At 45.6% G+C, this 14,125-nt stretch overlaps 1 protein-coding gene across 2 annotated transcripts; it reads left to right on the top strand.

Moving 5' to 3' along the window:
• The first annotated feature begins 1,859 nt into the window (after positions 1-1,859).
• LOC110485553 (beta-1,3-galactosyltransferase 1-like) lies at positions 1,860-5,524 on the top strand. 2 transcript variants are annotated; one of them, XM_021556652.2, is made up of 5 exons: positions 1,860-2,015; positions 3,128-3,513; positions 3,844-3,974; positions 4,086-4,475; positions 4,652-5,524. In XM_021556652.2, exons 1-5 carry the CDS (start codon positions 2,011-2,013, stop codon positions 4,862-4,864), a joined length of 1,125 nt encoding a protein of 374 aa, XP_021412327.2. In that variant the 5' UTR covers positions 1,860-2,010; the 3' UTR covers positions 4,865-5,524. The 2 variants fall into 2 exon arrangements, with proteins under 2 accessions (XP_021412327.2, XP_036805116.1); XM_036949221.1 differs by lacking the exon at positions 1,860-2,015 and adding an exon at positions 2,573-2,725.
• The last annotated feature ends 8,601 nt before the right edge of the window (positions 5,525-14,125 follow it).

The raw sequence follows: 14,125 nt of genomic DNA, 5'->3' as shown, positions 1-14,125 counted from the left end.
GGGGTGTCCACATACTTTTGTATATATAGTGTATATCCAAATTGGACATTAATAACCACATTCAGGGCCTGTTACAATATATACATCATGACGGATTTGAGGAATATCCACTTTGTTTGATCAGATTTGTTGAATGTGCGCAAATCCGGCATCCTTATTCTATCCCCAACCCTCTGTGTTCCATTGACCTCTTCGCCACATCTATAGAACATACATGTTTTTCTGTGATGCAAAGTGTCAGCTATATACAGTTGAAGCTTATATGCACTTAGGTTGGAGTCATTAAAACTAATTTCTTGTTATTAACAAACTATAGTTTTGACAAGTCGGTTAGGACATCTACTTTGTGCATGACACAAGTCATTTTTCAGATTATTTCACTTATAATTCACTGTATCACAATTCCAGTGGGTCAGAAGTTTACATACACAAAGTTGACTGTGCCCTTAAACAGCTTGGACTATTCCAGAAAAGTATGTCATGGCTTTAGAAGCTTCTGATAGGCTAATCATCTGAGTCAATTGGAGGTGTATCTGTAGATGTATTTCAAGTCCTACCTTCAAACGCAGTGCCTCTTTGCTTGATATTATGGGAAAATCTAAAGAAATCAGCCAAGACCTCAGAAAAACAATTGTAGACCTCCACAAGTCTGCTTCATCCTTGGGAGCAATTTCCAAACACCTGAAGATACCACGTTCATCTGTACAAACAATAGTACACAAGTATAAACACCATGGGACCACACAGCCGTGATACCGCTCAGGAAGGAGACGCGTTCTGTCTCCTAGAGATGAACGTACTTCGGTGCGAAAAGTGCAAATCAATCCCAGAACAACAGCAAAGGACCTTGTGAAGATGCTGGAGGAAACGGGTACAAAGTATCTATATCCACAGTAAAACGAGTCCTATATCAGCATAACCTGAAAGGCCACTCAGCAAGGAAGAAGCCACTGCTCCAAAACCGCCATAAAAAAAACAGACTACAGTTTGCAACTGCACATAGGGACAAAGATAGTACTATTTGGAGAAATGTCCTCTGGTCTGATAAAACAAAAATAGAACTGTTTGGCCATAATGATCATCGTTATGTTTGGAGGAAAAGGGGGGAGGTTTGCAAGCCGAGGAACCATCACTACCGTGAAGCATGGGGTGGCAGCATCATGTTGTGCTGGTGCTTTGCTGCAGGAGGGACTGGTGCACTTCACCAGTCACGGTATGGCCATTGGAGTGGCCATCACAAAGCCCTGACCTCAATCCTATAGAAACGTTTTGGGCAGAACTGAAAAAGTGTGTGTGAGCAAGAAGGCCTACAAACCTGACTCAGTTACACCAGCTCTTTCAGGAGGAATGGGACAAAATTCACCCAACTTATTGTGGGAAGCTTGTGGAAGGCTACCCGAAATGTTTGACACAAGTTAAACAATTTCAAAGCAATGCTACCAAATACTAATTGAGTGTATGTAAACTTCTGACCCACTGGGAATGTGATGAAAGAATTAAAAGCTGAAATAAATAATTCTCTCTACTATTATTCTGACATTTCACATTCTTAAAATAAAGTGGAGATCCTAATTGACCTAAGGCAGGGAATTTTTACTCAGATTAAATGTCAGGAATTGTGAAAAACGGAGTTTAAATGTATTTGCCTAAGGTGTATGTAAACTTCTGACTTCAACTGTACAATACATTTCTATCTCGAACTTTATAGAATGCTCAATTTAGAACAGATATACTTTTCATTCAGTGCAATCTTTTCAGGTCTATACAATACATGTATATCTGTCAGTTGTGGCCTCTCCTTTCCTGGAGCCAGGTACGTGGTGTGTGGGAGGGGCTGTGGAGAATACAAAACAAAAGCCACCCAACCTACAGTGGCTCCTTCTCTACCTGTGGGCAGCCAATTATTTGCTCATTTCTCCATCGTCAACATGCATTGAGGAAGAAGAAAGAAGACGTCAACCATGCGCCAATCTCGTTGAGCGTCATGAGCCGGATTTGATACAAAAAAACATGAGGTATGTGTCAATTAAAGCTGGAGTTTGTTTGTAGACATTGCGACATTATTTTGAGGGTGTGTATTAGTTATATTTCACGCTATTATGATCCAGTCATATGGGATTACACTGAACGTCATCAAATATAGTTTCCCGGTTGTAGAGTATGTTACTGGATGTGGGCAAACTTTAGTTCCAGCATATGCCAGCCCAATGCTAACACGCCTTATTCAAATAAACCGACTGAAGCCACAATGATGACCGGTGTTTTAGTGCTGGGGTGTAACAACAGCCAGCACACCTAGTAACTAGAGCGGTGTTGGATATCCATGGTCTAGGGGTGGGCAATTCCAGTCCTCGAGGGCCTGATTGGTGTCACAGTTTTGCCCCAACCCCAGCTAACACACCTGACTCCAATAATCACCTAATCATGATCCTCAGTTTAGAATGCAATGTGATTAATCAGGTGTGCTTTCTCGAGATGGAGAAAGTGTGACACCAATCAGGCCTCCCTGGACTTCTAACACTTGTCTGTCTTTTATGCGATTTAATTATGTGATTGTCAGACAGCCAAGGAATAGTTATTGTAGTCTAACTACACCACCAGTACACCAGACGCAATTGTCTTCGTAACAAACTCCTACACAAAGGGCAAAGCAAACCGTGGTCATGCAATATAGCCTACTCTTGGTGCTTTCAAGACATCTGATAACATGACCCTGCTGCAACAGGTGCCATCTCTAATTTCTTTCCTTATATAGTTTATCAATTTGTCTGATCATGCACCAGTGACCATCTATAACTACTGTATGTTGCACCAGAGAGAGCTACTGTGAAAACCTCAACTTTGATTTCATGCTGTTCAACTGCACATAACACAATGCCACTTCTCTTTTAGGCAGGCTATATTTTTTTCATTGATAATAACTGCAGACATGCACATGGTCTTATAGAGTATATGTATATGAGAGAATAATTAAAAATATTAATTTTAATCTTAATGATATATTCATGTTTGCTGTGTAAGGGGTGATTTCAAGAAATGTTTATACATTCAAATGGTACTTCTGTACAACAGTGTGGCAAGAACCATTGACCCCTCTCACTCTTTCTATCCTTTCTCTCTTCATCAGCCCAGCTCTGATGCAATCCTGTACAGCCCTTTCTGGAAGGCTGTATAGAAGACCCTGTTTTCTATTCATCCTGGTGGCAGTGGCTGTCTCCGTGACCTACACCACCTTCGCCTTGAATTGGTGGAATGACCCACAGCGACCCTCGGTAATCAGTCACACTGGAAAGACTCCTGATGATGACAGGACCAATCACACTGGAAAGATTGCTGATGATGATCAGGTGAACCCGCGTGTCTTGACCAATCGGAATGGTGTCCAATGGGAGGATCCCGGGCGGTACCACGTGGCATACCCGCGGGGATACAAATTCATAATGGATGAGCCGGAGAAGTGTCGGACCGGGAATCAGGCCCCGTTCCTGGTGCTGATGGCCCCCGTGGCGCCTGGTAACCCTACTGGAAATTTCACACAAGATTAACACATTCTGTTTGCAATTCTAACATGATCCATTGCATGTGAAGTGATAACCTGTTTCCAATATATTTTAAATGTATGTATATGTATGTATATGTATGTATATGTATGTATGTGTATGTATATGTATGTATGTGTATGTATGTATATGTATGTGTATGTAGGAACTAAAAATGCAATCCAAACTAGCTTTTTTTTTCAGGTGTTTGTGAAAGCCGACTGGAAGAAATTGTTACAGTAAAATGTGTTATTGTGTAATTATTGTATTTCCAACACGTTTTTAACATGTACATTTCCGGTAGGTAACCTGGCCTCCCGGGACGCCATCCGCAGGACGTGGGGTAATGAGACCCTGGTGCATGGGAAGAAGGTACAAACGCTATTCATGTTAGGACTTCCTGGAGGACCAGGTGCCCAGGAGCTGCAGGAGAAGGTTGGTCTTGAATGTTTTAGCTTTTTTTAAATTTTTTTTATTAAGTGCGTTGGGCTTGTTAATATTTAAATAGTTTGATTTGACTTGAGTTGATTCTGTTCTGATTCGAAGGTGAACCAGGAGAGCCGGGTGCACCACGACCTCCTCCAGAGCAACTTCAAGGACACCTACCATAACCTGACCATCAAGACCATGGTGATCCTCGAGTGGCTCGTCTCGCGGTGCCCTGAGGCCTCCTACGCCATGAAGATTGACTCAGACGTGTTCCTCAACGTCCAGAACCTTGTCTCCATGCTGGTCAACCCTGACACTCCCAAACAGAACTACATGACCGGTCTAGTCTGGTGGCACAGCCCGGTGCTGAGAAACCCCAACAACAAGTTCTTCCTGCCTTATGAGGTGATGGCTGAGTCGGAGTATCCTCCGTACCCTCTGGGGTTTGGCTACATCATGTCCATGGACCTCCCCAAGAAGATCATGGGGGTCACTCCACAGATCAAGGTATGTTGAGCTTCTGTATTTTGCTAAGCAAATGTTCCTATGTATGGGACTTAAAGTATTATTTTTTCTTTATTTCTCTCATTCATTGGTAACACTTTATTATTATGTAGCATTCCCAAAGCATGTCATTATTTAATTAATCCTGCCATTCATCCATCCATTTAATTTCATTCAAGCCCATCTACATCGAGGATGCCTACCTGGGGATGTGTCTGAAGCGACTGGGCATCTCCCCCACCAATCCTCCCAGCAAGTCACTCTTTGACGTCAACCCCATCTACAGCTACGGACGCTGCAAACTGTCCACCGTGGTTGCCGTGACGACGACCAAAGTGAGCCAGCTGCTGAGGTACTGGCAGGACTACACAAGGCCCGGCCCGCCGTGCTGAGAGGGTAATCACCACAGCAAACATTGCTTCTTCCTGTTTGGAAAACGGAATTCATGAAGACACTTCCTGTATGTTTCCCTTCCTGGAAATGTTGAATTGGAACTTTGGGTAAGAGACATTGGCTCTTGCATAAGAGACATCCGTTCACTCTTGTTGGGAGATCCATAGGTTGTTTGGTATTTTGCTAATGTATACCTCAACCCTTCCCTTTACATTGACTGTGGTGCAGTGAAGGTGGATAGGTGTTGGAGATGGCTTATTGGGCCTGTCTCAATACCTTTCAACTGTCACATGCTGCAACAAAAAGATCCCAAGCTGCATATTTGTATCATACAAAGAGAGCCTTAAGACTGGATCCTATCAGATCTGCCCTAGCCGACACCCGCATAGTGGTTGTATTGGTGGTGTCGGAGGTGGCACTGTCAAATCCACAAGCGGCTCCCGGCACTATACCTAAAGTGGACATTGCCATTGGCTGACATATATTGTGTTATTTTATGGTTTACATCAACCTACCACACAAGGCAATAGCCTACGTGTCAACAGTATGTTTATGTTATATAGTATTGTTGAGAAATTTGGGGTTACTTAGAAATGTCCTTGTTTTGGGGTGAAAAACACTTTTTGTCCATTAAAATAACATCAAAATGATCAGAAATACAGTGTAGACATTGTTGTAAATGACTCATGTAGCTGGAAACGGCTGATTTTTTTTATTTTTTTTTTTTTGAATTTTACCCCTTTTTCTCCCCAGTTTCGTGGTATCCAATTGTTTTTAGTAGCTACTATCTTGGCTCATCGCTACAACTCCCGTACGGGCTCGGGAGAGACGAAGGTTGAAAGTCATGCGTCCTCCGATACACAACCCAACCACACACTGCTTCTTAACACAGCGCGCATCCAACCCGGAAGCCAGCCGCACCAATGTGTCGGAGGAAACACCGTGCACCTGGCAACCTTGGTTAGCGCGCACTGCGCGTGGCCCGCCACAGGAGTCGCTGGTCAGTAGGACATCCCTACCGATCAAGCCCTCCCTAACCCGGACGACGCCGGCTACAACAGAGTCTGGGCGTGAACCCAGAGTCTCTGATGGCACAGCTGGCGCTGCAGTACAGCGCCCTTAACCACTGCGCCACCCGGGAGGCCTCACAGCTGATTTTTTTAAATGGAATATCTACATAAGCGTACAGAGGCCCATTATCACAGGGATGCAAACTAGTCACCTTTTGGCGAAATTTGCCATTTTGAATCCAAAATAGGTGACCTACGTGATTTGTGTAGATCTGATGAGAAAAGTTGTGTGAATGTGTGGTTGGGGTTGGATCACTACTGGCTGTAAGCGAATGAGTGATGCGCGTTTGGCGAAATACTGGCTGTATCCAAGGCTCAGCCAATCGTTTGCGTAACAACAGAATGCAGCGCAGCAAGCGACTGAAGAGACAACCAATTTGCTAGTTACAGCCAGTAGTGATCCAACCCCAACCACACACACACACATATTTAGCGAGTATTCAGACCCCTCTAGCAACACAATTTCAAAAAATCGACTAGCAACTTTTTCTTTTGTTATTGAAGACTTTTGGAGACTAAAGTGAAAGCTCCTTACTCTTCTCAACGAGCAGCTGGTCCCTAAAGTGAAAGCACGTATCCTCCTTACTCTTCTCAACGAGCAGCTGGTCCCTAAAGTGAAAGCACGTATCCTCCTTACTCTTCTCAACGAGCAGCTGGTCCCTAAAGTGAAAGCACGTATCCTCCTTACTCTTCTCAACGAGCAGCTGGTCCCTAAAGTGAAAGCACGTATCCTCCTTACTCTTCTCAACGAGCAGCTGGTGCCTAAAGTGAAAGCACGTATCCTTCTTACTCTTCTCAACGAGCAGCTGGTCCCTAAAGTGAAAGCACGTATCCTCCTTACTCTTCTCAACGAGCAGCTGGTCCCTAAAGTGAAAGCACGTATCCTCCTTACTCTTCTCAACGAGCAGCTGGTCCCTAAAGTGAAAGCACGTATCCTCCTTACTCTTCTCAACGAGCAGCTGGTCCCTAAAGTGAAAGCACGTATCCTCCTTACTCTTCTCAACGAGCAGCTGGTCCCTAAAGTGAAAGCACGTATCCTCCTTACTCTTCTCAACGAGCAGCTGGTCCCTAAAGTGAAAGCACGTATCCTCCTTACTCTTCTCAACGAGCAGCTGGTCCCTAAAGTGAAAGCACGTATCCTCCTTACTCTTCTCAACGAGCAGCTGGTCCCTAAAGTGAAAGCACGTATCCTCCTTACTCTTCTCAACGAGCAGCTGGTCCCTAAAGTGAAAGCACGTATCCTCCTTACTCTTCTCAACGAGCAGCTGGTCCCTAAAGTGAAAGCACGTATCCTCCTTACTCTTCTCAACGAGCAGCTGGTCCCTAAAGTGAAAGCACGTATCCTCCTTACTCTTCTCAACGAGCAGCTGGTCCCTAAAGTGAAAGCACGTATCCTCCTTACTCTTCTCAACGAGCAGCTGGTCCCTAAAGTGAAAGCACGTATCCTTCTTACTCTTCTCAACGAGCAGCTGGTCCCTCCGCGTCCAGACTGCAAATGAACAGCGCATGCGGGAAGCCGCCGCTAGCTGATCTCGCCCTGGCTTACATTCAGGGCGGGATGTAAATGTAAAATGTTCTTTGTCTAAAATAAATCACTGCATTTGACTCATACAGCCTCAGTCACTTACTCACCTTGTCCACTGTGTGTGTGTGTGCCTCTGTGACATAAGCTAAACATCTAGCTGGCTAGCTCATCATGTCTCAGTCTAAACTGTACACTCAAATACAGAAAGGAGTGGGAATCAAACCCTGAATTCAAAGGCTGGTTGAAGCCGTTTATTGGAGATGATACACGGGCATACTGCCTGTATTGTAGGGCTGATTTCTACGCCAAACTTAGTGATGTGGAAGAACACATGACAACTCAAAAATATACTCAAAAGGCAAAGCTTAAGTTCCATCCAAAACAAGCTGACATTAATGGTTAAAAAAACTTGACTCTGCAAAAAAGGCTGAGGCCACCATGGCATTAGCTATCGCTGAACACTGTTCCATGCTGGCATGTGATCACATTGGAGAAGCATGTAGAGCTGCTTTCTCAGACTCCACCGCTGTTACCCACTTCAAAATGCACAGAAATGATTAATGGTGTTCTAGCACCATACTTTCTGAAAAAGTTGGTCGCAGATGTGGGTGACCAGATGTGGGTGACCAGATGTGGGTGACCAGCGTTTCAACCTCTGAGTCCACAGATGTAAGTGTTTCTAAGTACCTGGGGGTTGTGATAAGGTAGTTTAGTGACACCAGGCAGACAATTGTATCAACATTTCTGGGGCTTGTTGAGTTGGAGGGAGGAGATGCCAAGTCTATGGCCCGTGCTGTTGTGGCTTTCCTCAGTGTTATCTTAAAGAGAAACTCCTGGGGATAGGGACTGACAATGCCTCTTATGACGGGGATTAACAATGGGGTCCATAAAGTGCTGAAGGAGGAGTATGGCCTCAAATCTGGTTCTTATTCGCTGTGTGTTCCACTCTCTGCAGTTTGCTGTAAGTCATGCTCCCAATGACACCATCCCCCGTAGTGTGGAGTACTTGGTACGAGAGACTTATAACTGGTTTTGTGTCTCCAAAGCACAGGGAGGCCTACAAGGCCATATATGAGACCGACTGTGGGGAAAAACCTTTACAGACAACCAAGGTGTGTGCCACACGTTGGCTCTCCATTGAACCCGCTGTTTCACGCATTTTGGACCAGTGGGAGGAGATTAGGCTGCATTTCGCAGTCACCAAGTCAATCAATCAATCAAATTTATTTTATATAGCCCTTCGTACATCAGCTGATATCTCAAAGTGCTGTACAGAAACCCAGCCTAAAACCCCAAACAGCAAGCAATGCAGGTGAAGAAGCACGGTGGCTAGGAAAAACTCCCTAGAAAGGCCAAAACCTAGGAAGAAACCTAGAGAGGAACCAGGCTATGTGGGGTGGCCAGTCCTCTTCTGGCTGTGCCGGGTGGAGATTATAACAAAACATGGTCAAGATGTTCAAATGTCCAATGAAGTCCAGTGAACACTGCTACATGGCTGAGGGTTTATACTCCATGTACAGTGAACACTGCTACATGGCTGAGGGTTTATACTCCATGTACAGTGAACACTCCTACATGGCTGAGGGTTTATACTCCATGTACAGTGAACACTGCTACATGGCTGAGGGTTTATACTCCATGTACAGTGAACACTGCTACATGGCTGAGGGTTTATACTCCATGTACAGTGAACACTCCTACATGGCTGAGGGTTTATACTCCATGTACAGTGAACACTGCTACATGGCTGAGGGTTTATACTCCATGTACAGTGAACACTGCTACATGGCTGAGGGTTTATACTCCAAGTCCAGTGAACACTGCTACATGGCTGAGGGTTTATACTCCATGTACAGTGAACACTGCTACATGGCTGAGGGTTTATACTCCATGTACAGGGATCCTCAAAACATACTGTATCTGACTTTTTTGAAGTCAGTGCTGGGTGAGTGATAAGAGAATTATGTTATCCAGGTACATAACCCAATTGAATTATATTACTCTGTCTGCAAACCAGAATTTGTAAGATCCTGGTCGAATGAAACAAACGGAGGCCCAGCTAAAGTAGTTAAATGTTTATTCACGGAACGTTCTAAAGTAAAGAATACAATTAATTTTATACTGACTTCTCACACATACGCACACACTGTCTGTCTCACTACCCAGCCGACAGAGATGGTGACCTTGTCCTGCTACACTGTCTGTCTCACTACCCAGCCGACAGAGATGGTGACCTTGTCCTGCTACACTGTCTGTCTCACTACCCAGCCGACAGAGATGGTGACCTTGTCCTGCTACACTGTCTGTCTCACTACCCAGCCGACAGAGATGGTGACCTTGTCCTGCTACACTGTCTGTCTCACTACCCAGCCAACAGAGATGGTGACCTTGTCCTGCTACACTGTCTGTCTCACTACCCAGCCAACAGAGATGGTGACCTTGTCCTGCTACACACACTGTCTGTCTCACTACCCAGCCGACAGAGATAGTGACCTTGTCCTTGAGACGTACTCCCCGTTCTCTCCCAAATCTCTAGTCAGGTCGGCACCAAGCTCAGACAGTCTGTGTTTAAAATACCATAAAGACATATTGTTTTACCCTAATTCTGACTAGGACTACACATTTATTGATTATGATTTTATACATTCTAATCAATTCCATACAATTATATGTTTCAGGGCTGAATATTCTAATCATTCAATTAACAGACAATTCTCACCCATCAGTGAGGTACAGTAGTGCTGGGTGAGGTACAGTAGTGCTGGGTGAGAGCAAGTAGATCCTCTTAAGCTACTTGACAGCTTGGTTAGCCTGATCAAGTCTGTGACCAGCAGGGTGCTGAATCCACTGGCAAATGTTGATGTACTCAAAGAGCCAATAGATGGATACATCAGTCCCAAACCGTACCTTGGTTACCTTTTTGAGTCAAAGGCAGCTGAGCTCCACCTTGTACCTGAGGATGAAAACAATGTCCGAAAGCAGTGTGTAGCCTTCACCATCTCCCTCACTATGGAGTTGTCCGGCAGTCTCACCCTCAACATTGAAGCATTGCCTCCCAGGTGGCGCAGTGGTTAAGGGCGCTGTACTGCAGCGCCAGCTGTGCCATCAGAGTCCCTGGGTTCGCGCCCAGGCTCTGTCGTAACCGGCCGCGACCGGGAGTTCCGTGGGGTTTTTATTATTTTATTTTATTTTTTTTTAAACATTGAAGCATGTCAGTTTTCAATGTGAAGGAAACTATAAAGCACAATAAGAGCCCTGGAGAAATAGAAAACATAGCCAAGCTCCTTGGCTACTCCCCTGCAGAGATAGACAAGATTGTCCAGCAATGGTGTGCCATCCATCTTAGTAAATGGAACGAGACAAAAAACAAACAGAGCGTCTGGAGTGAGATTTGGACGTTCAGGGATGCAGCTGATATCAACCCGTTTCAAGAACTTGCCATGGCCACTGTGTCTGTGTTGGCCTTGCCACAGTCGAATGCTGAAGTCGAGAGAGTATTCAGCCAGATGAGGGTGGTAAAAAGCAAACTTAGAAATCGGATGTCCTTGCAGACCCTTAACTCCATCCTGTACATTCGATATGGACTGAAGCTGTCTGGTGAGGCTTGCTATGAGCACCAGCTGCCTGATAATGTTTTGAAGCCTTTTGGTTCATCAGCTGCTTACTCATTTAAGTCAGCTCCCTCAGTTGCTGAACCTGCCATAGAGAGCCTTGACCAAAAAGACGATGACCCACTCTTTCTGTGACCCAGTACAGCCTGTGTGTGTGGAGGGGGGTCTGGAAAAAAACAACCATTAACCTGAATTAGAGCCTGACTAGAGCCTGACATCATTTTCTCACATTGCCATTGCCAGTTTTGGTCCATTTAGATTAGATTGTTAATGTAGATTGTATGTTAAAAAAAAAAAATTAAAAAATGGTATGGTTATAAATGTTCACGTTTTACTGTAACTTGTTGTATGCTCCACTCCACAGACCGGAACGGTCCCCAGTCCAGGGTCTCCGGCGACGGTCCACAGTCCGGGGTCTCCGGTGATGATCCATGCAGTGACGGTCCCCAGCCCGGGGTCTCCAGCGACGGTCCACAGTCCGGGGTCTCCGGTGATGATCCATGCAGTGATGGTCTCCAGCCCGGGGTCTCCAGCGACGGTCCACAGTCCGGGGTCTCCGGTGATGATCCATGCAGTGACGGTCCCCAGCGACGGTCCACAGTCCGGGGTCTCCGGTGATGATCCATGCAGTGACGGTCCTCAGCCCGGGGTCTCCAGCGACGGTCCACAGTCCGGGGTCTCCGGTGATGATCCATGCAGTGATGGTCTCCAGCCCGGGGTCTCCAGCGACGGTCCACAGTCCGGGGTCTCCGGTGATGATCCATGCAGTGATGGTCCCCAGCCCAGGGTCTCCAGTGACGGTCCACAGTCCGGGGTCTCCGGTGATGATCCATGCAGTGATGGTCCCCAGCCCGGGGTTTCCAGTGACGGTCCCCAGCCCGGGGTCTCCGGTGATGATCCATGCAGTGATGGTCCCCAGCCCGGGGTTTCCAGTGACGGTCCCCAGCCCGGGGTCTCCGGTGATGATCCATGCAGTGATGGTCCCCAGCCCGGGGTTTCCAGTGACGGTCCCCAGCCCGGGGTCTCCGGTGATGATCCATGCAGTGATGGTCCCCAGCCCGGGGTTTCCAGTGACTGTCCCCAGCCCGGGGTCTCCGGTGATGATCCATGCAGTGATGGTCCCCAGCGACGGGGGGGGGGTACTGTCACGCCCTGACCTTAGTTATCTTTGTTTTCTTTATTATGTTGATTAGGTCAGGGTGTGACGAGGGTGGTATGTTTAGTTTTTGTATTGTCTAGGGGTTTATGTCTATGGTTGCCTAGATTGGTTCTCAGAGGCAACTGTTTATCGTTGTTACGCACACCTCTATGAAGAGAGAACACAACACCCTCCTACAACTCAACTCTCAGTGAAGTGAAAGAGGTATGGATTGTAGGTGCGAGTAAGGATTTACCGTTTACTAGGAATGTCTTCCTTCACACGGTATTATGGGGAAAAGGTGCTGGACGGAACCAAAGCAAAGAAAGTACATATCAAAGCCCCCCTCCTATCTTACCTGCCTAACCACTACTTCCCTAATTTAGCACCACCTGGTGCCCCTAACCAAAATACAGGGTGTGTTCCGCCCAGGTCTTACCTAGTGTGCCTGGACAGTGAATATACTATGGGTATGTATGCCCGCAGGCTTCTTGCCTAAACACTCCCTAGGAGCCTTCCCCCCTGGGAACAAATAAAACAGGAGAACAAACTATTTCAATGATCAAAACAGAGCGTCCTATTGACACATACCAGACATACCCAATCAGCTCCCTCAGCAACAACATAGTACATACCAAATCGCTTTTTGAGAAACAACCAACACTATATAACCCTCAGCTCCCTGAAAAACGACAAACACAGCTCTCAGCAATTGAATTCTCTATATCACAATCAATCTCCCCTGAGCAACAGAACACTGATTTGTATACAGCTGTAAAAAGTGTTGGTAATTGACCGCAGCTGCGTTCTGACGAGAGGGCGGGGTCAGCTCTCCAATTAGCCATGGTGTCAACCAATCAGCTGCTTGAGGGGATTTCAGGAAGCCATCCTGAAACAAACACGTGACAAACCACAACACAGAAACTTGGGAACTTAACAGTTGTCTCTGATTGGGGACCATATCTAGGTAGCCATATTCCTTGGGTATTTCGTGGGTTATTGTCTATGTATAGTTGCATGTCAGCACTCGTGTTTATAGCTTCACGTTTGTTTTGTTGTTTTGTATAGTTGAAGTGTTCTTCGTTTATTAAAAGAAGAATGTATGCTTATCACGCTGCGCCCTGGTCTCATCATTACGACGAACGTGACAATACCCTGACTCTGCTTGCACAGAATGCAAGAGAAGTGACACAATTTCCCTAGTTAAAATAAATTCATGTTAGCAGGCAATATTAACTAAACGGATGATCGCCGCATGTGTGTTTCCCACTGTGAAGCATGGAGGAGGTGTGATGGAGTGGGGGTGGTGACACTGTCTGTGATTTCTTTAAAATTCAAGACACACTTAACCAGTATGGCTACCACAGCATTCTGCAGAAATATGCCATCCCATCTGGTTTGCGCTTAGTGGGACATCATTTGTTTTTCAACAAGACAATGAGCCAACACACCTCCAGGCTGTGTAAGGGCTATTTGACCAAGAAGGAGAGCGATGGAGTGCTGCATCAGTTGACCTGGCCTCCACAATCACCCGACCTCAAGTCAATTGAGATGGTTTGGGATGAGTTGGACCACAGAGTGAAGGGAAAGCATCCAACAAGTGCTCAGCATATGTGGGAACTCCTTCAAAACTATTGGAAAAGCTTTCCAGGTGAAGCTGGTTGAGAGAATGCCAAGAGTGTGCAAAGCTGTCATCAAGGCAAAGGGGGGCTACTTTGAAGAATCTCAAACATCAAAATATATTTTATATTTAACACTTTATTTTTGGTTACTACATGATTCCATATGTGTTATTTAATAGTTTTGATGTCTTCACTATTATTCTAAAATGTTGAAAATAGTAAAAATAAAGAAAAACCCTTGAATGACTAGATGTATCCAAACCTTTGACTGATACTGTACATAAGGTGTATCTT

The sequence above is a fragment of the Oncorhynchus mykiss genome, chromosome 17 (assembly GCF_013265735.2).
Source record: "Oncorhynchus mykiss isolate Arlee chromosome 17, USDA_OmykA_1.1, whole genome shotgun sequence".
Lineage (NCBI taxonomy): Eukaryota > Metazoa > Chordata > Actinopteri > Salmoniformes > Salmonidae > Oncorhynchus > Oncorhynchus mykiss.
This window is presented reverse-complemented; position numbering and strand designations above follow the sequence as displayed.